This window comes from Podarcis liolepis (genome assembly GCF_965112155.1).
Source record: "Podarcis liolepis genome assembly, chromosome: 3".
In the NCBI taxonomy this organism is placed as follows: domain Eukaryota; kingdom Metazoa; phylum Chordata; class Lepidosauria; order Squamata; family Lacertidae; genus Podarcis; species Podarcis liolepis.
This window is the reverse complement of record NC_139557.1, coordinates 120,306,369-120,331,337: the sequence shown is the minus strand read 5'-3', so window position 1 is coordinate 120,331,337 and position 24,969 is coordinate 120,306,369. Positions and strand designations below refer to the sequence as shown.

The 24,969-nt window shown below is 45.3% G+C and overlaps 2 protein-coding genes across 14 annotated transcripts in view; one reads left to right on the top strand and one right to left on the bottom strand.

Annotated features, from left to right (window-relative positions):
• Positions 1 to 18,222, bottom strand: part of RP1L1 (RP1 like 1) — a 45,905-nt gene extending 27,683 nt beyond the window's left edge. For 6 of the 8 annotated variants that reach the window (XM_083493960.1, XM_083493966.1, XM_083493967.1 and 3 more), the window contains exon 1: positions 4,578 to 4,832. The gene's annotated coding sequence lies outside the window, so the exon portion shown is untranslated. Of the gene's footprint in view, positions 1 to 4,577; positions 4,833 to 6,327; positions 6,432 to 17,574 lie in introns of those variants that run through there. The other 2 variants (XM_083493961.1, XM_083493962.1) reach the window with 2 other exon arrangements.
• Positions 1 to 24,969, top strand: part of LOC310702715 (uncharacterized protein C8orf74) — an 83,116-nt gene that overhangs the window by 8,923 nt on the left and 49,224 nt on the right. For 3 of the 6 annotated variants that reach the window (XM_083494749.1, XM_083494753.1, XM_083494750.1), the window contains one exon: positions 21,685 to 21,764. In XM_083494749.1, the coding sequence (XP_083350875.1) occupies positions 21,717 to 21,764 (48 nt within the window). In that variant the 5' untranslated portion in view covers positions 21,685 to 21,716. Of the gene's footprint in view, positions 1 to 11,066; positions 11,082 to 21,684; positions 21,765 to 24,969 lie in introns of those variants that run through there. The other 3 variants (XM_083494754.1, XM_083494751.1, XM_083494752.1) reach the window with 2 other exon arrangements.

Sequence of the window (24,969 nt, the reverse complement as noted above, 5' to 3'; positions counted from 1 at the left end):
GAATTTCAGAATCTGTCTCACAGAAAGTCAAGTCCTTGCTCCAACCAGCCCTGTATTTTCTACACCAGAGGCTCTCAATATGCGACTGGCAAGCACCCAGAATAGGCACCAACTCTTAAAGGTAAAGGTAAAGGTACCCCTGCCCGTACAGGCCAGTCATGTCCGACTCTAGGGTTGTGCGCCCATCTCACTTAAGAGGCCGGGGGCCAGCGCTGTCCGGAGACACTTACGGGTCACGTGGCCAGCGTGACAAAGCCGCATCTGGTGAGCCAGCGCAGCACACGGAAACGCCGTTTACCTTCCCGCCAGTAAGCGGTACCTATTTATCTACTTGCACCCGGGGGTGCTTTCAAACTGCTAGGTTGGCAGGCGCTGGGACCGAGCAACGGGAGCGCACCCCGCCGCGGGGATTCGAACTGCCGACCTTTCGATCGGCAAGCCCTAGGCGCTGAGGCTTTTACCCACAGCGCCACCCGCGTCCCTGCAACAACTCTTAGGGACACCCTAAAATGTTTGAGGGCGGCCACCCCACCAAAAAAAAGTTTGGTGGGCCCCTCCATATTTTATTCATTTTGGCATCCCTGCCACCCACAAGTCTCGTTCAGGTGATTGGTGGGAAAGGCTGCAGAACTGCCGGGAATAATATGTGCTTTTTCTGACGACAGAGATCACGGTTCGTTTTGACAGGGGCCAGATAGGCTAGCAAAGCCCTAGCTGACAGCTTGGGGTTTTCAGTCCAAATCCAGTAATGGATGCTGAAACCGACCCGGGGCTAATGCTAAAAAAAAGGTTGTGCCCCTTTTCACAGAACCTTCCTTGCAAAAACAAGCACATCCATCGCATTAGAAAGCACGGAGAGGTTCAAGGGCGCTGCCTAGCCTTTTGGGTGCTCGTCGAAAACCAGGAAGCCGTTCTTTACAATAATAATTTAAAATGGTAAGCGTAACACTGGTGGTCAACAAAAGAGGTTCAAAGACTCTCTCAAGGCAAATCTTTTAAAATGTAGTATAAAAACCGACAACTGGGAAACACTGGCCTGTGAGCGTTCCAGTTGGAGAACAACCTTTACCAAAGGTGTCATGGGCTTTGAAGACGCTCAAACTCAGGATGTAAAGGAGAAATGTGCTAAGAGGAAGGCATGCTTGGCAAACCCTCACCATGATCAACTCCTGCCCGGAAACCAATGTCCCCAACGTGGAAAGACTTGTGGATCCAGAATTGGCCTCCACAGTCACTTACGGACTCACTGTTAACACCATGCTCATGGAAGACAATCTTACTCAGCTACGAGTGATAGCATAATAATACAGTGGTACCTCGGGTTACATACGCTTCAGGTTACAGATGTTTCAGGTTACAGACTCCGCTAACCCAGAAATATTACCTCGGGTTAAGAACTTTGCTTCAGGATGAGAACAGAAATCACCCGATGGCAGCACAGCGGCAGTGGGAGGCCCCATTAGCTAAAGTGGTGCTTCAGGTTAAGAACTGTTTCACGTTAAGAACGGACCTCTGGAACGTATTAAGTACTTAACCCGAGGTACCACTGTAATAATAATAATAATAATAATAATAATAATAATAATAATAATAATAAAAATCGTGCCCCAGCCACTCTGAGTGACTTCCAGCCTATACAGAAACATAATAAAACACCAAACATTGAAAACTTCCCTATTCAAATGTCTTCTAAAGGTTGCATAGTTAACTTATCTCCTTGACATCTGATGGGAGGGCTTTCCACAGGGTGGGCGCCACTACCGAGAAGGCCCTCTAGCTGGTTCCCACAAGTATCCCTCTCCCCCAAAACCAAGATGGGTTGGTTCATCAGGAAACCTCACAACTATGTGTGTGTTTGGGGGTAGGTCAGATAAGGTCCGGGTGGGATAACGGGAGGAAAAGCCATGTCAAGGATTCTGGGGTTTGGGGGTGGGTGACGTAACAGGGGCGAGAACTCAAATGCAAGACAGGCCGGCAGGTATACAACTCTGGATCACAAGCAGGGCAAATATACGTGCCTGTACTTACACGAGTTGGCTTCATGCTGTGTTCTGGTGGTCCGCAGTGCCTCGTTCCTTTCCTCTGCCCAGTGAAGGGGCCAGCCGTTAAGTAAAATGTCCGCAGGCCCTTACGCAAGGCTGGGCTTCAAAGCCAGGGGCACGGGCACCTGCTCTGCACTGCCGCTCGCCCTGCCCTCGAAATAACTGAGCATGCAGCTCTCAGGGTTAATCGGGACATTGCTGCTAACATTAGACAGCAAAGCCATGTAATCGCTTCGGGGAGGTATTCAAAGCCACCTTCAACTTTGGAGGCAGCTGATACTGCTGGTGCGCTCTCTCTTTCTCTCTCTCTCTCTCTCTCTCTCTCTCTCTCTCACACACACACACACACACACACACACACACCCCTTGCTCTGGTGCAGAATCAAAGAATCATAGAATTGCAGAGTTGGAAGGGACCTCCAGGGGTCATCCAGTCCAACCCCCTGCCACGCAGGAGTCACAGCTAAAGCATCCTTGACTTAATTGGCGCAAATGGCAATTTGGGTTTTCCCCAGATTGCTGTTTGTTCTGGATTATCACAAAAGAGTGGGTTTTTCCCTTGGAAAGGAGCAGGGCAAGGGGGAAACTGCTCCCCCTTTCTAAGCCCAAAGTCCCATTCCGTTATCCATTTTTTAGGCGAGGCCAAGGCCAAAGAAGAAACTGCTTATTTTAAGTCCACAGCTTCTGGGCATCCTTAAAGGAAATGGCAGTCACGAGGGCCAGATTTAACACATTAAAATGACAGGTTTGTCCAATAATTATTATTATTATTTATACCCCGCCCATCTGGCTCCTGTTTAACATAGGAAAATATTTCAAATTCCCTCCACTTGGGACAGGGAAAGAATCAAGATTCTCAAGAGTCGTACTCAAGTGGTTTATTCCTCCTCTCTCCCAATACTGCTTTTCTTTTGTTATGAGTCTTTTAGATTGTACAAATAAATGATGAAGATGATTATCATGGTAAGCCTGAAATTTGCAATTTACTCTGGGAGATTTTTTTTGGCTTAAAAACTGCCAATGAGGGAGGGAGTCTGTTCCACGGTTGAACAGTCTTACTGTCGGAAAGTCTTTCCTGATTTCAATCATAGAGTTGGAAGGGACACCCAGAGTCATCTAGTCCAGCCCGCCTGCAATGCAGGAATCTTTTAGTGGGACAATGATGCGTGGAAGGAACCAGAAGACTGGGAAGGGGTAACAGTGCTTAGTGAGCAGGGAGAGTCTGTGGAAGAGAGAAGTCTAGAATCAGAGGCAGAAGCTAAAGCAGGAAAGTGGAAGGAAGGAGGCCAAGAATCATACCAGGAATGGTGTTTCCTGCTTGCCAGGGGGTTGGACTCGATGGCCCTTGTGGTCTCTTCCAACTCTATGATTCTATGAAACCTTCAGTTCAGTTCTGCCTGGCCTGTGAATAAACAAGAGCTGTTTGAAGAATCGCTGTGTCGTCTGATATGTTCACCCACAACTTAACAGAGGCCCTTCTTGGTTTGCCTCTTCCATGAGAGGTCCAGAGGGTGGCAACACAAGACCTGGCCTTTTCTGTGGTGGCTCCCCACGTGCGCGATGCTCTCCCCGGGAGGCTCGCCTGGTGCCTTCATTGCATATCATTAGGTGTCAGACAAAACTGTTTTCTATAGGCCTTTGGCTAATTAAACAATCTATGACCTTTTAAACTGTGGTGGGGTGGAGGGTTATTGCTTTGTTATTATTTTATATACCGTATTTTTCGCTCCATGAGATGCACTTTTTCCTCCTAAAAAGTAAGGGGAAATGTATGTGCGTCTTATGGAGCGAATGTGTGGTCCCTGGAGCCAAATTGCCCAGGGGCAAAAAGCAGATTGTGCTTTTTTTTTCTAGAAAGAGGGAAGTGGGTGTTGAAACAGAGCAGATGATAGGCAAGGGATTGGGAGATAGATAAGGGACTCTAGAGATAAAGGAGGCTGCCTGGGAGTGGGGAGGTAAAAGCCCATGGTTCCTCAGGATTTTTGCATTGGGCCACCCCAAATTCACCATCAGATCACTTAGCATGTCCATGGCTACAGCCTGCACCAAAACGGACATGCATCCACTGTTTTGTGGGGCTGCAATGGCGCAAAAACATGGTTACAAAGCACGGGTCCACATGGATTCTCAGGATCTTTGCACTGGGCTACCCCAAACTCACCATCAAATCACATATCCACAAAAATCATACATCCACTGTTTTGTTCAGCATATTTTTTTTTCTTGTTTTCCTCCTCTAAAAACTATGTGCATCTTATGGTCAGGTGTGTCTTATGTAGCGAAAAATACGGTAATTTTTTAAAAAAATATATATATATTGCAAACCACCCAGTGATCCTCAGATGGAGAGTAGTATAGATATTTAATAAATCAACACATAAATAATGTGGTTTTATGCCAAATCTTTGGAAATCTTTGAAATGGGGGTGAAGGAGATTCGATCCAGTTTGGATTTAAAGGCAATCTTACCGAAGTGCCAATTTCCAAAGCAATCAGTGAACCAAAACACAGCCATCCTTTAAAATGTGTACTTACATGAATTGTGCAGCACGGTTATCCAGCCACGTAAGGTGTCCAAAATCCATAGGTATTTATAGCCGACTTGGATGGAGGTATTGAGCGGGTGCTCATCAAATTTTCAGGCGGCACCAAACTGGGAGGGGTAGCCAATAACGCTGAAACAAAATCGGGATTCAAGATGACCTTAACACATTGGAGAACTGGGCTGAAACTAACCGAAAGAATTTCAATAGTGACAACTGTAAGGTTTTGCACTTAGCCAGGAATAACTGGATGGAGACAACATAAAAAAACTCCTTCCAGTAGCACCTTAGAGACCAACTAAGTTTGTTACTGGTATGAGCTTTCATGTGCATGCACACTTCTTCAGATATGAAGATGTATCTTTTCTTCAGAGATGCATCTGAAGAAGTGTGCATGCACACAAAAGCTCGTACCAATAACAAACTTAGTTGGTCTCTAAGATGCTACTAAAGGGACGTGGGTGGCGCTGTGGGTTAAACCACAGAGCCTAGGGCTTGGTGATCAGAAGGTCAGCGGTTCAAATCACCGCGATGGGGTGAGCTTCCATTGCTCGGTCCCTGCTCCTGCCCACCTAGAAGTTCGAAAGCACGTCAAAGGGCAAGTAGATAAATAGGTACCGCTTCAGCGGGAAGGTAAACGGCGTTTCCATGCGCTGCTCTGGTTCACCAGAAGCGGCTTAGTCAAACTGGCCACATGACCCAGAAGCTATACGCTGGCTCCATCAGCCAGTAAAGTGAGATGAGCACTGCAACCCCAGAGTTGTCCGCAACTGGACCTAATGTTCAGGAGTCCCTTTACCTTTACTAAAGTGCTACTGGAAGGAATATTTTTATTTTGTTTCGACTACAGCAGACCAACACGGCTACCTACCTATAACTAGATGGGGACGGTGGCAGAGGAAGGGATTGCGGGGGGTGTGTGTGTGGGACACCCCAGGTGTCATCACTTGGGGGAGGGTTTGACAAAATGACAAAAAGATGAGTTTTTTTTTTAAAAAAATGGGCTCACAAAACTTTTTACAGGTTACGAATGGTTCTCACGAGCTCCACTAACCAGGAAGTAGCTGCTTCTGGTTGCGAACTTTGCCCCAGGATGCTAACGGAAATTGCGTGCCAGAGGCAGGCGCACGGCGGGAGGCCCCATTAGCAAAAGCGCGCCTCAGGATAGGAACGGTTTCAGCTTAAGAACGGACCACCGTAATGAATTAAGTTAATAACCAGAGGTACCACTGTAGTTCAGCCAACAAACGCAACGAAACGTGGCTACAGAAGTACTGTATTTGGGGGACAGGGGGCGGGTGGGTGTGGAGGACTCCCTGGTCCTGAATGGGGTAACTGTGCCCCTGAAGGACCAGGTGCACAGCCTGGGAGTCATTTTGGACTCACAGCTGTCCATGGAGGCACAGGTCAATTCTGTGTCCAGGGCAGCTGTTTATCAGCTCCATCTGGTACACAGGCTAAGATCCTACCTGCCCGCAGACTGTCTTGCCAGAGTGGTGCATGCTCTAGTTATCTCCCGCTTGGACTACTGCAACGCGCTCTACGTGGGGCTACCTTTGAAGGTGACCCGGAAACTACAACTAATCCAGAATGCGACAGCTAGACTAGTGACTGGGGGTGGCGGCCAAAGCCACATAACATCAGTCCTGAAAGACCTACACTGGCTCCCAGTATATTTCCGAGCACAATTCAAAGTGTTGGTGCTGACCTTTAAAGCCCTAAACAGCCTCGGTCCTGTATACCTGAAGGAGAGTCTCCACCCCCATCATTCTGCCCAGACGCTGAGATCCGGTTTCGAGGGCCTTCTGGCGGTTTCCTCACTGTGAGAAGCCAAGTTATAGGGAACCAGGCAGAGGGCCTTCTCGGTAGTGGCACCCGCCCTGTGGAATGCCCTCCCACCAGATGTCAAAGAGAAAAACAACTACCTGACATTTAGAAAACATCTGAAGGCAACCCTGTTCAGGGAAGTTTTTAATGTGTGACATTTTGATGTTTTTTTTAATTTTTGTTGGAAGTCTCCTAGAGTGGCTGGGGAAACCCAGCCAGATGGGTGGTGTACAAATAATAGATTATTATTATTATTATTATTATTATTATTATTATTATTATTATTATACTACCACTGGGCACCACACCATGGGGATCAGCACTTACCGCTGGGCCTTCAGCGTGCCCAAGCCACGCGTCTCTCCTGGGGGTGACGTGGTGGCGTGGGCACCTGCAGGCTCCGTGCTGCCTGGAACGGCAGTGTCAGGCTTGCATGTGCCCATCGCCTCTCTCTCAACCGCCCTACAGCTGAGGGGGGCACGGTGGAGAGGCTCCACGTAGTGCACCCTGCCCCCATGGGCAGCTCGCCCACCCGCCAGCTGCAGGACACCCACGCTGCACCCGGCACCCGAGCGGCTAGCTACGCCGCTGGATGGGAACACCTGGATTGCTAACAGCACATATGAAAAGGATCTATAGGTCATAGTACAGGGTCAGGTTTAAGGTGCTGGTTCTGACCTTCAAAGCCCTATGTAGCCTAGGACCCACGTACCTACGGGACCGCCTCTCCTGGTATGCCCCGCGAAAGACCTTAAGGTCCACAAATAACAACACTTTGGAGGTCCCGAGCCTCAAGGAGGTTAGATTGGTTTCAACTAGGGCCAGGGCCCTTTCAGCCCTGGCCCCAACTTGGTGGAACGCTCTGTCACAAGAGACCAGGGCCCTGCGGGACTTGACATCTTTCCGCAGGGCCTGCAAGGCAGAGCTGTTCCACCTGGCCTTTGGTTTGGACTCAGTCTGACCCCTATGTTTCCCTCCCCTTATGGTCTTGATTTATCAGCTATTTTAAAAAGAGGCTGTATTTTAAATTGCATTTTGACCTGTATTTTAAATTGGGGGTCCCCCCCTCTCTCCCCCCCCATTATGTTTTTACTGTGATTTTATTGGTGTTAGCCGCCCTGAGCCCGGCTGTGGCCGGGGAGGGCGGGGTATAAATAAAATTTATTATTATTATTAGTAGTAGACCACAAGTTTAACATGAGTCAACAGCGTGATGCAGCAGCAAAAAAGGCAAATGCTATTCTAGGCTCCAGATGAGGGAAGTCATAGTCCCGCTCTATTCTGCCTTGGTCAGACCACACCTGGAATACTGCGTCCAGTTCTGGGTGCAACAGCTTAAGAAGGATTTTGACAAGCTGGAACGTGTGAAATTAAAAGGTACACAGATTGTTGAAATAAAAAAAAATAAGGGCTTTCTAAATGAAAGTAGGACTTGCTCCCCCCGCCACTCCTAATATAGCCGGAAGAGGTCACTTGTAAAGCAAAATGAGTGGCGTCTTAGCCATGATTACCTGTGACAGGAGTCGAAGCATTAAGTACTTTAGCCTGACCCGGCAGGGCGGTTCACAGCTGAAGCAAGATAATGTCCTGCAGAACCTTTTAACCACATGCGGAAGAATAAGACTGACAGTGCAATAATCTGTGGGCGAAGGAGTCTCCCAGTGATGAGGCATAAATTCACAGGTGGAGCTTAATTCGGGGTTTCTGGGCTGGTTTGCAGTAACAGGTACACTGAAATGCACAACAGCTTGCAAAGAGGAAGTTTTCACTGGGCATTCATTGCATTTCTCTGGCAATAATAATAATAATAATAATAATAATAATAATTTATACTCCACACATCTGGCTGGGTTTCTCCAGCCACTCTGGGTGGCTTCCAACAAAATATTAAAATACCGTAATACATCAAGCATTAAAAGCGGGAACCTATTCAAAGACAATTACGAAAAAAGTTGGGCTGAAGTGAAAAAAGATTTAGAAATTTGGTCAAATTTGAAGCTTTCACTGCTAGGCCGTATTGCTGCGATAAAAATGAATGTATTGCCTAGAATGCTGTTTCTGTTTCAAACTTTGCAAATTTTGGACAAAATGGACTGTTTCAAGAAGTGGCAGAGAGATATCTCTAGATTTGTCAGGCAGGGCAAGAAGCCTAGAATAAAATTTAAAATACTAACGGATGCAAAGGAAAGAGGTGGATTTGCCCTGCCAGACCTTAAACTTTATTATGAATCAGCAGCTTTTTGCTGGTTGAAAGAATGGCTGCTTCTTGAAAACACAGACATTTTGGATTTAGAAGGTTTTAATAATGTATTTGGATGGCATGCATATTTGTGGTATGACAAGGTCAAAGCACATAAAGCATTTAAAAACCATATTGTCAGGAAAGCATTGTTTAATGTCTGGATAAGATATAAGGACTTATTGGAAAACAAAACCCCAAGGTAGCTGTCACCGATGGAAGCGAAAGCTCAGAAAAAGCTCAATATGGAGGTCAGATGGCTGAAATATTGGGAAATTTTGGAACAAGAGGGAGATAGACTGAAATTGCAGAGTTTTGAGAAATTAAAAAACAAAGTGCGAGACTGGCTTCATTATTATCAGATAATAGAGGCATATAATTTGGACAAGAAAATTAGAAACAGAATTTGCTAGAACCCAAAACTAAGATTTTGTCAAGGATGTATAACTTGCTGTTGAAATGGAATACACAGGATGAAATGGTAAAATCTGCTATGATTAAATGGGCACAAGATGTCGGACATAACATAATGATGGCTGACTGGGAACAGTTATGGACCACAGGTATGAAATTTACGGCATGCAATGCCTTAAGAGAGAATATTATGAAAATGATATACAGGTGGTACATGACACCAGTCAAGCTTGCAAAAATCTACCATTTGCCCGATAATAAATGTTGGAAATGTAAGGAAACTGAAGGTACATTCTTTCACCTTTGGTGGACGTGCCCAAGGATTAAGGCTTTCTGGGAGATGATTTATAACGAACTGAAAAGGGTATTTAAATATACCTTTCTGAAGAAACCAGAGGCCTTTCTCCTGGGCATGGTCGGCCAAATGGTGTCAAAGAAGGACAGAACTTTCTTTATGTATGCCACAACAGCAGCAAGAATACTTATTGCAAAGTATTGGAAGACGCAAGATCTACCCACCCTGGAATAATGGCAGATGAAGGTGATGGACTACATGGATTAAGATAAAAGGATTAAGATAAAAACAAAGAGGGAAAGAAATTGATGAATTAACTAACTGAATTGGAATACAACAAAGGGAGGTGTGAGGAGGTCAGGGAAGCAAGGATATGAATATATGACATGGAAAGATTGATGTGTTTTCTTTTTAAATGTTTTTAATCTTTTTTCTGTATTTTGTATTTTTTTTGTCTTTTCTTCTAATCTTTTTATTTATGTAATTTTTTTACTTTGAAAACTTAATAAATATCATTAAAAAAAAATCAAGCATTAAAAGCTTCCCTAAACAGGGCTGCCTTCAGATGTCTTCTAAAAGTATGGTAGTTGTTGTTCTCTTTGACATCTGGTGGGAGGGTGTTCCACAGGCCGGGTGCCACCACCGAGAAGGCCCTCTGCCTGGTTCCCTGTAACTTGGCTTCTCGCAGTGAGGGAACTGCCAGAAGGTCCTCAGCGCTGGACCTCAGTGTCCGGGCAGAATGATGGGGGTGGGGACGCTTAATAATTTGCTAAATGATAAAGTCTGCAGCCCCACAACAACACCCCAAGGGTGGGGAACCTGTGGCCCAGAGAGCCAAATGCGGCCCTCGAAATCTCTTTATATGGCCCATGGAACTCTTTGCAGGCCACACCCCCTCTCTCCTCAGGCCACACCCCTCACTGCCCCCCTTGCTTCCCAAAGTGCTTTTTCTTCCCTGGGGTGTCTCCTTGAGCTCTGATAATGCCTTTTGCATGCCAGGCTGGAGGGCAGAAAGGGACGCGGGTGGTGCTGTGGGTTAAACCACATAGCCTAGGGCTTGCCGATCAGAAGGTCAGTGGTTCGAATCCCCGTGACGGGGTGAGCTCCCGTTGCTCGGCCCCTGCTCCTGCCAACCTAGCAGTTCGAAAGCACGTCAAAGTGCAAGTAGATAAATATGGACGTGTGTATGGACGTGAGTGAATGTTAGTGAAAATACCACAATGAAACACATTATATGAGGAAGCATGTCATTGCAAAACTGTGTACGTTAGGTGAAATTGCATTCAAAAATATTGGGAGAAATTTGCACCCAAATGTTGGCGCATAGTTGGGCCGCACATATTGCCCTAGGAAGGGCATTCCAAAGGTTTGGGGCCACAAAAAGGGCCCCATTCTGGCAGCTGCCATTTTAGCAGCTCTCGGTGTCTGGGGTCATTAGAGGAATTGTGACAGCTTTCGTCCTGGCATTCCACCCCCCTTTCTCTGAGTGTGCCTTTTCCTTTCTACCTTATAGGTTTTAGGGGAACATAAAGTATTGGGCCCAGGGGATGATGGTGGGACAGAAGGCAAGGAGCTGAACAGCAGGTGGCGCCAGAGGGCCAGTGACAGACAGAGCCAGCTCTTTCTAATTTGTTCCCATCCCCTTCCTTCCTGCTGAGTTCTAAAGAGGCAACATTGAGACTAAGCCAACAGGCAGTGCCGCCCTCTGGAATAGCTTGTGGGTAAGATGGCAAGCAGGTGAGAGATGGCTGAGGACAGGTGGCGGTTGGTGGAGCAGTGCCCCATTTACCTTTATACCCGAAGGAGCGTCTCCACCCCCATCGTTCAGCCTGGACACTGAGGTCCGGCTCCAAGGGCCTTCTGGCGGTTCCCTCAATGCAAGAAGCCAAGTTACAGGGAACCAGGCAGAGGGCCTTCTCGGTAGTGGCACCCGCCCTGTGGAACGCCCTCCCACCAGATATCAAAGAGAACAACAACTACCAGACTTTTAGAAGATATCTGAAGGCAGCCCTGTTTAGGGAAGCTTTTAATGTTTGATGTATTATGGTATTTTAATATTTTGTTGGAAGCCACCCAGAGTTGCTGGGGAAGCCCAGCCAGATGGGCGGGGTATAAATAAATAAATAATAATAATTATTATTACAAAGAAACCAGAGACATATCTCCTTGGATTGATAGATGAAGAGATACCACGGGGGGTGGGAATAATTTTTCTATATGCAAGTTCAGCTAGTAGAATAGTGATTGCTACTAGGTGGAAGTCACAAGCTATACCCACAAAGGAGGAATGGATTTGTAAACTAAACGAATATTTAATTTTCGCAAAATTGACTGCTATAATAAGAAATCAGTCGAATCAAAAATTAAATGTTTTGATGAGTTTTATGGCAAAATATTGCTAAAAAAAAGATACGCTAATATGCCTAGATTAAAGTGTGAAGTACTGGATGGAAGAAAAATTAGTAAGGAAAGATAATAAGAATATATAGACGATTTGAGGAGACTGTAGAATGCGAAGACTATTGTAAATTGTATAATGGGAGGAAATCGAGGGGGGGCGGATGGAAGTGGGAGGAGGGAGAAAAGAATAATACGATGGATTGAGGAAATATAAATGTAAATGTATGGGGAGGAAATGGTGTTGGCATATCTGTATTGTAATGTAATATGTGAAAACCTTATAGAAAAATGATCAAGGGTCTGGAAACTAAGCCTGATGAGGAACGGTTGAAGGAGCTGGGTATGTTTAACCTGGGAAAGAGGCGACTGAGAGGAGATATGAGAGATCTTCAAATATATTATGGGCTGTCACATGGAGGATGGAGCAAGCTTATTTTCTCCTGCTCCACAGGGTAGGACCCAAACCAACGGATTCAAGTTGCAAGAATTCTGGCTAAACATCAGGAAGAACGTTCTACTATTTGATGGCAGATCGGACTCCCTTGGGAATTTGTGGGCTATTAAATAACCTATGGCCTGTGAAAGTGTAGTGGAGCGGACTGTTGTTGTTGTTGTTGTTATTATTATTATTATTATTATTATTATTATTATTATTATTATTATACTATTAGGCTGTCTGTCAGTATGTTTTTACGATGTTTTTATCACTGATGTTTGGTTATGTGTTTCTAACATTGTACACCACATTTTTTTGCTCAATGGCAGTACGTAAGCTAAAAACAGATTAAAGTACACATCAGTAGTCTACAAGCCTGGATGGGCTTGCCTAAGCAACAATGTTTTTAGCAGGCGCTGGAAAGAATTGAGTGACGGTGCCCCACGAATATCACTAGGCAGGGAGTGCCAAAGGGAAGGCGATGCCTTATTAACAGATCTGGACCTTCTGGAAGTGGTGAACATGTCTCCTAATGAGTGGGATCTTTGGATGAAGGGCAGCATACAAGTTTAATTCATTAACAATACTAATAATAACAGCAATATTTTCTATAAGCAATTTTCAATCGGAGAACCTGCAAAACGAAGATTGCAGAAGGGCGAATATTGCAGGATAACTGTGTTTTTGGTTCAGGAGGTGCAAAATAGGCTAGTTCTGCTCCCACCTTGATCCTGTGTCCCTTAAAAACCCAAATTCTGCAGCCAGAATTAAATAAAGATCGGTTTCTTTTATCTCGGGTATATTCATTTCCTATGATCCATGTATTTTTTTAAAAAGTGCTTTAAAAAAAAAGCACTTTTGCTAAAGGGGGAAATGGCATGGCGGCAGTTCCTCATGACCGCGGGCCACTATCATGAGGTCTAGCAACCTGCAATATTTACGAAAAGGAAAAGAAAGCGAGAGATTCTCAAGATGCCACGCACGTCATGCCAGATATTAGATACTATTCCGCTACAGAAGCTTTTGACTCAATCAGGCAACCGACCAACAAACCTATTAAGCGTCAGAATTAGGATTGCTGCCAACTTAAGCCACAGCACACATGACTTGTTAACAGGGCTGCTCTGGAGTAAATGTTCTGAGGATCGGAGCCCTCTCCCCATAGACCCCAACAGCCCAAATTCTCAGATAAAGTCCAGTTGCAGTTTGATGTTTAGCATCCTGACAAATCTAAAACACAACTTGTTCTTGACTTACCAAGGTCACCCAAGGGCATGCCTTAGTTCTGAGCTAGACCCAAGACGGACCCTTTCTCCTCTTCCCGGGAACAGTGTAGAAAATCCACAGTTTCCAGAACAAAAATGGCTTTCAATCTGAAAAGGTTTCTACAGTTTCTTGAGGGAAGCCCATTGTTTTCCCCAAGTCTGTCTGGAAGGAGTTTTACGGTGGTCCTGCACTCAACCCATCCTTTCCCCTCCAGGATCCTGGCTCCATCCTGGGCTACGTGAGAGGAGGCCTGTTTCTCCGGAAAAGTGGGAAGAAAGTGGTAGGTCTCTCTAGCTGGGCAATGGCCACTCTGAATAGGATTAGGATGAGGAGAAAAGCTTCTTACAGGCCAGGCACCATCTGCAAACTCATGAGAGTAATGAGGTTATGGAGATTATTCGTATCCTGGTGGTTGCAGCAGGTTGCGGGCCTCAAAAAAAATGTACCAACGCCTTTTCTTTGCAAGAGTTAAGTCGTGATCTTAAGTGTTTGGGCACAATGGCTCTATATTGCCATCACCCCCTGGCAAATAGAAGAGGAAGAAATGGAGGCAGTGAGAGATTTTACTTTCTTGGGCTCCATGATCACTGCAGATGGTGACAGCAGCCACAAAATTAAAAGACGCCTGCTTCTTGGGAGAAAGGCGATGGCAAACCTAGACAGCATCTTAAAAAGCAGAGATACCACCTTGCCGACAAAGGCCCGTATAGTAAAAGCTATGGTTTTCCCAGTAGTGGTGTATGGAGGTGAGAGCTGGACCATAAAGAAGGCTGGTCGCCGAAGAATTGATGCTTTTGAATTCTGGTGCTGGAGGAGACTCTTGAGAGTCCCATGGACTGCAAGAAGATCAAACCGATCCATTCTTAAGGAAATCAGCCCTGAGTGCTCACTGGAAGGACAGATCGTGAAGCTGAAGCTCCAATACTTTGGCCACCTCATGAGAAGAGAAGACTCCCTGGAAAAGACCCTGATGTTGGGAAAGATGGAGGGCACAGGGAGAAGGGGACGACAGAGGACGAGATGGTTGGATAGTGTTCTCAAAGCTACTAGCATGAGTTTGACCAAACTGCGGTGGCAGTGGAAGACAGGAGGGCCTGGCGTGCTCTGGTCCATGGGGTCACGAAGAGTCGGACACGACTAAACGACTAAACAACAACAACAGATACAGTTGTACCTTGGTTTCCGAACAGCTTAGTTCTCGAACGTTTTGGCTCCCGGACGCCACAAACCCGGAAGTTACTGTTCGGGTTTGCGAACTATTTTTGGAAGCCGAATGTCCGACAGGGTTTCTGTGGCTTCCGATTGGCTGCAGGAGCTTCCCGCAGCCAATCGGAGGCCGCGCTTTGGTTTCCGAACGTTTTGGAAGTGAAACAGACTTCTGGAACGGATTCCGTTCGACTTCCAAGGTACAACTGTACAGTAATATCAATGCCTGCGAATTACGAGTGGGGAGAATGGAAAGATGTTTCGTTGGGTTAGCATTATAATACGAACCTTCCCAATCTATGCTTCCCAAAACAGTATGCCATCCAGAATGCAGCTATCTTGCAAACCGTGCACTTCTCTAGATTATCTTTTTAAAAAAAATAGTTTTCATTTTAGATTTCCTTGTGTCACGAACATTTTATTTATTTATTTATTTATACATACACACATATATACATACTCCACCCATCTGGCTGGGTTTCCCCAACCACTCTGGGTGGCTTCCAACAGAATATTAAAATAAAATAGTCTATTAAACATTAAAAGCCTCCCTAAACAGGGCTGCCTTCAGATGTCTTCTAAAAGTCTGGTAGTTGTTTTTCTCTTTGACATCTGGTGGGAGGGAGTTCCACAGGGTGGGGGCCACTACTGAGAAGGCCTTCTGCCTGGTTCCCTGTAACTTGGCTTCTCGCAGTGAGGGAACCGCCAGAAGGCCCTCAGAGCTGGACCTCAGTGTCTGGGCAGAACAATGGGGGTGGAGAAGCTCCTTCAGGTATACTGGGCTGAGGGCGTTTAGGGCTTTAAAAGTCAGCACCAAAGAAGGAAAAGTACATATAGTCTTTCCACTTTCAGTTTATAAGAGTATTTTCCACAGTTTGTTCACGTCCGTTATGAGACCCTGTGGTCATATCATAGAATCATAACTGGAGAGTTGGAAGGGACCCAAGGATCATATTGCATATATATGCAATATGCAGTTGGGAAAAAAGAGAGAGGAAAAAGAGAGGGGAGAAAGATGGGGGATATTGATATTTTGTTCTATTGCGTAGTGTTCATGCGGGTTTTTGTGTCAGAGTTATAAGGGTGGCTCCTTTATATATATATTCATTTCTGTTGGCAATGCGAGAGATTGGAGTTGTCCAGAGTTTAGTTGGTTGCGTTCGGTTGGTGGCAATGTGGTTTGTTTTTATGTGTGTGTGTGGGGGGGGACGTTAGGGGTTGTTGTTGCACCACCACAGGCACATACCTCCCCACGTGGTGGGAATGCTCCCCAAATTCAATCCATGTGGATATTAGTATTGCAGGGAATCTGCAAAATAACAAAACAAGAAATAGAAGCAACTCCAGAATTAGTCCTGCTAAATATCTCTGGATAACCTGATGCACTTCCCCGACCTGATAATGCCTTCAGGGAAAGAATACCTGAAAATGCATATATTGGTGGAAATAATGTAAAATGCATTGCATTGGGGGAAATTGCTTGCAAAGCATGATTTTGTGCAAAGCCATGTATATTAGAAGAAATGTGCAGGAACTGTGATAAGTTCAAGACTCATGTATTAATATTCAAAGGCCTGGACACCCAGAGCCCAGGATAACCGCCTGAGTCCTTATATCCCAGCATGGTCACTAAGATTATCCGGAGAAGTTCTGTTAGATGTCCCAGGAGACTAGGTGAGGTGACTGCTCTCAATGTAGATCTTGATTCCTCACCTGCAGTGGCATAGCATGGCTTGCTAGTGCCCGGGGCAAGGAAAGTATTGCACACCCTAAGGCAAGTATTGCACAATTAACCGGTGCTTCCGGTAGGGGACACTGCATGGCCAAGGAATACAAGGGCCCACCCTCTACCAACTCCTGCTCAGTGTGCTCCTCAAGGGAGGTGGGTGGGAAGGAGAAATGTTGGAGGGTATGCGCCATCAGTCGACCCCGACCCAGATCACAGACAACTCTGGATACGGTTTACAAAAATTCATTAACAACGATGTACAAAAATCTTAAATGATATTTGGAATGCCCAAGTAATAATAATATGATATAACAATAATATTTTTGCAATAATAATAACAATATATTATTTATACTCCACCCATCTTGCTGGGCTTCCCAGCCACTCTGGGCGGCTCCCAACAGAATATTAAAAACACGATAAAACATCAAACTTTAAAAATTTGTCACACCAGCAACAAATACATAGTGAGTTATTCTCTTGGACTTACTGCAGGAATACTGGACTGTTTAGAATCATAGAATCATAGAATCATAGAGTTGGAAGAGACCACAAGGGCCATCGAGTCCAACCCCCTGCCAAGCAGGAAACACCATCAGAGCACTCCTGACATATGGTTGTCAAGCCTCTGCTTAAAGACCTCCAAAGCAGGAGACTCCACCACACTCCTTGGCAGCAAATTCCACTGTCAAACAGCTCTTACTGTCAGGAAGTTCTTCCTAATGTTTAGGTGGAATCTTCTTTCTTGTAGTTTGGATCCATTGCTCTGTGTCTGCTTCTCTGGAGCAGCAGAAAACAACCTTTCTCCCTCCTCTTTAGCTTTGAGATGTTGAGTTGTGTCTATTATTATTATTATTATTATTATTATTATTATTATTATTATTATTATTATTATTATTATTATGGCATTGTAAATATCATTTCAGACTCTAAGTCATAGAAGGTGTTGAATTTTTGTACATTTCTCTGGACATTACCGGGATTTCTAAGGCAGAATTGACATCCGAGGTGCTTTGTCCTGGATCTTAGGAAAGTCAGTTGAAAATTTGTTGGGGGTGTGTGTGGTTTGTCCGAAAATAGCAAAGCTCACCAACTTTTGGGACGTCCTGGTTTCTACTTAAAAAACCTCTTTTAAACCATATACAGAGTTATTTAGCTTGTGATGTTCTTCACTAACCCGGGCAAATGAAGAGTCCTGCGATCATCATGTTTGGGGGGGAAAGAACTGTAGCTCACTGGTAGAACAAAGAAAGCTTCTGGTTCGGTAAAAGATGCTGCTGGGAGTGTCATCTAAAAACTGGAGAGGGTCTGCTGGCCAGTGTAGGTGATACACAGACAGATGGGCCTGACTCTGCACATGGCAGCTTCCTGGGTCCCTATGGCGCTTGGGAGTGCATTTGGCGATGGCCCCACAGCTGTGCCGGAGAGATCTGTATCCCCTGGGCCTCTTCCTTGTCTGTAATAATCAGCAGCCTTAATCTGAAATCCTGATTATCCTGGAGCTTTTAGGCCTCCAGCACGTAGCATTCTCCTGCCCTGAGGTTTATGCAAGCAGAAGGGCTTCTAAGACCGGGAGGAGAGAAGGTACCCAGCGCTCTCTGTTTGCCTTCCCGGTGCCCCTTGGGCATGGCTGACACCATCGCAGGGTTTCATCACCGCCATCATAGAATGGTAGAGTTGGAAGGGACCCACAACTGTCATCTAGACAAGCCCCCTGCGATGCAGGAATCTCAACTAGATCGTGCATGACTGATGGCCACCCCATGTCTGCTTAAAAACCTCCATCATCTTCAGTACGTGCCAGGGGATATCGGCTCCAGCTCTACAAAGCGAGGACATCCTTTTTTCCCAGTGAATTTTTTTTAAGGGAAAAACAAAGCAGATCGTGCTTGCTTTTATATTTTAAAAAGAAAATGATAGTTGGCTGTATATATTTATCTACTTATTTATTATCTAAGAAAAGCATTTATTTGTCCATTATTTATTATCTAAGAAAAGCAATGACAAACCTAGACAGCATCTTTAAAAGCAGAGACATCACCTTGCCAACAAAGGCCCGTAAAGCTACGGTTTCCCCAGTAGTGATGTATGGAAGTGAGAGCTGGACCATAAAGAAGGCTGATTGCTGAAGAATGGATGCTTTTGAATTATGGTGTTGGAGGAGACTCTTGAGAGTCCCATGGACTGCAAGAAGATCCAGCCGATCCATTCTGGAGGAAATCAGCCCTGAGTGCTCACTGGAAGGACATATCCTGAAGCTGAGGCTCCAAGACTTTGGCCAAATCATGAGAAGAGAAGACTCCCTGGAAAAGACCCTGATGTTGGGAAAGATGGAGGGCACAAGGGGATGACAGAGAACGAGATGGTTGGACAGTGTTCTCGGAGCTACCAGCATGAGTTTGACCAAACTGCGGGAGGCAGTGGAAGACAGGAGTGCCTGGCGTGCTTTGGTCCAGGGGGTCATGAAGAGGCGGACATGACTAAACAACTAAACAACAACAACAATATTTATCTATTGCATCTACACCCCACATTTTCCTCCAAGGAGCTCCAACGGTTCTCCTGTTCCCCAGTTAATTCCAATATCAAACTTAAAAAATTCCTTCCAGTAGCACCTTAAAGACCAACTAAGTTAGTTCTTGGTATGAGCTTTCGTGTGCATGCACACTTCTTCAGATACCAAACTTGTTATTGTCAGGTGATGCTGAGAATCAGTGGCCCATGGCTGAGCGAGGATTTGAACCCAGGTCTCTCCAGCTCCTAGCCCAGCACTCTAACCATTGTACCACGCTGTCTCTCCAAAGTGCATGTAGTCCTTTTAGAGCTCTCCAAATCCTTATGACAGCCACGAATGCTAAGAAAGTCAGTATTATTGCAACTTATATCACAGTTGAGGGCTTTGCAAAGGCTAAGACAACCTCTCTTTCCTAACATGATAGCTTGGGGATTTTTTTTCTTTTCTTTTTAATGGAGGAAGGCTCATTCATCTGAGCCCCTGAGTGGTACAGTGCCAAACCCTCTCACTGAGGACTAGGGCCTTGGGCCTGTCCACACCAGAGCAAAATGTAGACCCTATTCCAGGGTCTTTTCTCCCTTTAAATGCAGGTTATTTGGTGTGTGTGTGTTTACACTAGCCTTTTGGGGACATTCCAAACATAAAAAAGACCCCTGCACTCAAATGGGGGATAGCTCAGTTGGCAGAGCGTGAGACTCTTGATCTCGGGTGAAATATACTCGGAGTCGAGTGTGGATTTCGTGCTCTTTATTCAGCTCATAGTAGTGAGGAATGAAAGTTTCCCCAAAATATCTGCTTTATATATATTATTTACACAATGGGCCGCACGTGATTGGCTAATTCCGGGATTCTCCTGTAGGCCAATCAGGTTGCGGATTCACTTCCACCTGGAGCTGGATTGGGTGGCTCCTGCGGACCAATCAAACTGCTGCATTCTGAATCCTATTGTTCTAGGACCAATCAGACTGCTGCATTTTGGATCCTATTGTTCTAGCACCAATCAGACTGCTGCATTCTGAACCCTATTGTTCTAGGACCAATCATACTGCTGCATTCTGAACCCTATTGTTCTAGCACCAATCAGACTGCTGCATTTTGGATCCTATTGTTCTAGCACCAATCAGACTGCTGCATTCTGAACCCTATTGTTCTAGGACCATTCAGACTGCTGCATTCTGAACCCTATTGTTCTAGGACCAATCAGACTGCTGCATTTTGGATCCTATTGTTCTAGGACCAATCAGACTGCTGCATTCTGGATCTTATTGTTCTAGGACCAATCAGACTGCTGCATTTTGGATCCTAGTCAACTCAGTACATAACATCAGGGTTGTGCGTTCGAGCCTCGTGTTGGATGAAAGATTCCTGCATTTGAGGGGGGGTTGGACTAGATGACGAAGAAGAAGAGTTTGGATTTGATATCCCGCTTTATCACTACCCGAAGGAGTCTCAAAGCGGCTAACATTCTCCTTTCCCTTCCTTCCCCACCACAAACACTCTGTGAGGTGAGTGGGGCTGAGAGACTTCAGAGAAGTGGGACTAGCCCAAGGTCACCCAGCAGCTGCATGTGGAGGAGCGGAGACTTGAACCCAGTTCACCAGATTGCGAGTCTACCGCTCTTAACCACTACACCACACTGGCTCCTTGTGGTCCCTTCCAATTCTATGAGTCTATGAAGTATGGTGCATCACTGGGGAGGATATAATGGACAGTGAGACAGGCTAGTGAGACAGGCTAGTACAAATCCACATTCTGTTTTGTTTTGTTTTTAAAAAAGATATTTATTGAGATTTTCAAAATATTACAAACAAGAAAAAATAAATAAAGTAGAGAGAGTACAAAGGATAAAAATACTTGACAAAATAGAAAAAAGAGAAAAAAGAAAAACCTGCCCCTTCCCACCATATAAAAAAAAGTTCCAAATGAGAAAAAAAAGAAAAAGACAGAAAAAGAAGAGAAAAAGGAGAATGCAAAAATCACAAAACTTTAAAAACATTTAAAAAACAAATTCATTATTTTCAAAACCTTAACTGTCATTACCTTCTTTTTTAGACCTCCTCCTCCTCCCTTTCTTTGTATCCTAGTTATTAATTATCCCAGCAAATCCTTGACCTTATTTCTCTATAATAAAATAAACCTTAAAACATTCTGGTCCGGTGTGGACAAGCCCTAGTGTCACTCTTCCAAGAGAAAAAACACACCATTCCAGTTCATTGGAAAAGGTGCCATAAACTTGCAACAACAACAACTTTATTACTTATAGCCCACCCATCTGGCTGGGTTGCCCCAACCACTCTACTCCAACACACACATAAAAACATCAAACATTAAAAACTTCCCGAAAAGGGGGCTGCCTTCAGATGTCTTCTAAAAGTTGCGCACTTATTTATCTCCGTTGGGAGGGCGTTCCGTAGGGTGGGTGCCACTACCGAGAAGGCCCAACAGTTTTACGAGAACCACGGTGAAAATGTTGTGCCCAGCCGTCTCTGTGTGAATTCACCTTCCTTGCAGACAGAGGGCTGTTTGGGGCTGTCAGAAAACCGGCCGTATGTCTGTTTTCCAAGGGCAAGCTGCAGAACGGCACCCTTGGCGAGACTTGAAATCCTAGACCCTTCCCCAAATCGCCAAGGGTTGCAGGCTGACACTTTTGTTTGCGTCTGGCTTTGTTTTCCCCCTTGCTGAGGTTTCACCTGAAGCCGCCCGGTCTGGAACGGTGAGCGTCTAACAGAACCTTTCCTTTTCCCTGTTCATTCCATGGTTGTGCATCACAAGCCAGCGTCTCCTAGCAACCAGTCCCAGGAAGGATGGCCAAATTATCAGCGGAGGGTGTCGAAGAAGTCTTCCAGCTGCCGGTAAATAAAAAGGGAAACATGGTCGAGGCTGAGCTTTGCGGACGGGGGTGGAGGGGGTGGAGGCCGTCGCCCTGAAACGCAACACACAAAAGGCTTGCCAAGTTTCACTTTCTCAGGAACCAGAATATAAAGACGAGGTGGATTAATTTTGGGAAGAAAAAAATTACCCGGCAGATTTGCATGAGGACACCTTTGTGCTGGGAGGGTCGTAGTTCAGTGGTAGAGCTTGTGCTTTGTATGTAAAAAGTCCCATGTCTGATCTCTGACAGGGCTGGGAGAGTCAGACTCCTTGCCTCAAGCCCTGGAGAGCTGCTGCCAGCCAGTGTGGACAATACTGAACTAGATGGAACAGAGATCTGTCTCAGCTTTCTGCGACAATTCATGTTTTGGAACTGAGTATTCAGGGTCAGGGCCAGATTTAGGTTTGATGGGGCCCTAAGCTACTGAAGGTAGTGGGGCCCTTTATATGTCCAGCTGTCCTTTGTCAATTCTAGTTTTTGTGTTGAATATATGCTAATTTATGGACCTAACAGGTATCTCAACCCATTTGCACATGTTGCCGTGCAACCAGTCCATGCAGAATGTAGGCTCCCTATATATAGAAAGGAGCAAACCAGTGATATTTTAGGGAGTAGGCTAGCAGGCGGGGCCTATGACTTACATCATAGGAGCCTACACAACACAAAACACTGTTGCTGTATGTAGGTTTTATTTTATTTGTTTTTTGTCTTATATTTTGGAAATGTGCATCCAGTTTTTTCCCCTTTAATTTTTTGTGTGGCCCCCAAGAGAGTGGGGCCCTAAGCTATAGCTTGTTTAGCTTATACAGTACATAAATTCGGCACTATTCAGGGTCAACCGTTTGATATCTTCGGTTGGGAGTGAATTTTCAGATTTGGCCGGATTTGCAAATGTTGTATATAGTTTTTGTGTGTATGTGGTGGAGACAGAGGGGAGAGAGGTCAAATTCTGACAACATAGTGCTCGGGGAAATAAAAAATGACATGGCGGGATTCTTCGGTTATGAAGATTGCATTTGTTTGCTTATTTATTCGGTTCATGAGCTGCCCTATAACACTTGCTCTCTGGGCAGCATGTAAGAGAAAATGACAATAAAGTTAGATGTCACTGTTACAGGAAATACATTCATAAAGTGGCAATGCCACACCTCTTTACTAAAGAACATCCACTTTCTCATTGAGTTATGATATCTGAGAGCTCATTGGTATATATCTATTGGTGATTAGCTTTTATTGAAATCTGTTTTGGTGTCGTCAGTGATCTGCAGCTGATATCCACTCAGGCATAAATAAAATAATAAACCAATGAACTGGTAAATTCCCAGGAAAAGTAATTTATTATTATTATTATTATTATTATTATTATTATTATTATTATTAATACCCCGCCCATCTGGCTGGGTTTCCCCAGCCACTCTGGGTGGCTTCCAAAAGAATATTAAAATACAATAATGTATTAAACATTAAAAGCTTCCCTAAACAAGGCTGCCTTCAGATGTCTTCTAAAAGTCTGGTAGTTGTTTTTCTCTTTGACATCTGGTGGGAGGGTGTTCCACAGGGCGGGCGCCACTACCAAGAAGGCTCTCTGTCTGGTTGCCTGTAACTTGGCTTCTCACAATGAGGGAACCACCAGAAGGCCCTCAGAGCTGGACCTCAGTGTCCAGGCTGAACGATGGGGGTGAAGACACTCCTTCAGGTATACTGGGCCGAGGCCGTTTAGGGCTTTAAAGCTCAACACCAACACTTTGAATTGTGCTCGGAAACGTACTGGGAGCCAATGCAGGTCTTTCAAGACCGGTGTTATGTGGTCTCGGCGGCCGCTCCCAGTCACCAGTCTAGCTGCCGCATTCTGGATTAATTGCAGTTTCCGGGTCACCTTCATAGGTAGCCCCATGTAGAGCGCATTGCAGTAGTCCAAGCAGGAGATAACCAGAGCATGCACCACTCTGGCAAGACAGTCTGCGGGCAGGGAGGGTTTCATCCTGCATACCAGATGGAGCTGATAAACAGCTGCCCTGGACACACAATTGACCTGCGCCTCCATGGACAGCTGTATACTCACAGAACTGTCTATTATGACCCCAAGGTCTTATTCCTGGTCCATCACTGCCAGTAACAAACCCATGAACATATGTGTGAGATTAAAAAACAAGAACCCACCTTTGCCTGCTTGTGTTTCTCAGCAAAATTTTTCTGCTCAAGCTGAACCAAAGAGAGCCAGCAGTATTAGCTGCGCGCATAACAAGGCCTCTTAAATGAAGGGCATAATTAACTGAGTCTTTAGGTGAATTAGCTTGAATACAGGGCAGATCGCAGCAGGAGTCTTTCGTATGCTGCTAATCTCTCTTCACGGCCCTTGGCATCAGGACTTTTGCACCCTTATTCCCATTTCAATTCCTGCTTTCAGAAAACCCATTCTCTCTCTCTCACACACACACATATATACACAAGCTTTGCTAAAATGGAACCATCCAGTTGAGTTGGAATACAACTCCCATCAACACCAGCCTGCCTCCTGAGGAGAGTGTTTCATCAGCAGAAAATCTTGCCCATGTTCCAGCAACTGATACAGAACAGCAGGTGTGTGGCTGGTGATAGCTCAGTGGGGGGTGAATCCAACTGAACACAGAGCCTATGTTGTTTAGTCGTTTAGTCGTGTCCGACTCTTTGTGACCCCATGGACCAGAGCATGCCAGGCACTCCTGTCTTCCACTGCCTCCCGCAGTCTGGTCAAACTCATGCTGGTAGCTTCAAGAACACTGTCCAGCTATTTGGTCCACTGTCGTCCCCTTCTCCTTGTGCCCTCCATCTTTCCCAACGTCAGGGTCTTTTCCAGGGAGTCTTCTCTTCTCATGAGGGGACCAAAGTCTTGGAGCCTCAGCTTCAGGATCTGTCCTTCCAGTGAGCCCTCAGGGCTGATTTCCTTCAGAATGGAGAGGTTTGTTCATCTTGCAGTCCATGGGACTCTCAAGAGTCTCCTCCAGCACCAGAATTCAAAAGCATCAATTCTTCGGCGACCAGCCTTCTTTATGGTCCAGCTCTCACTTCCATACATCACTACTGGGAAAACCATAGCTTTAACTATATGGACCTTTGTTGGCAAGGTGATGTCTCTGCTTTTTAAGATGCTGTCTAGAATCATAGAATCTTAGACCTTGAAGGGACCCATGGGTCATCTAGACTAA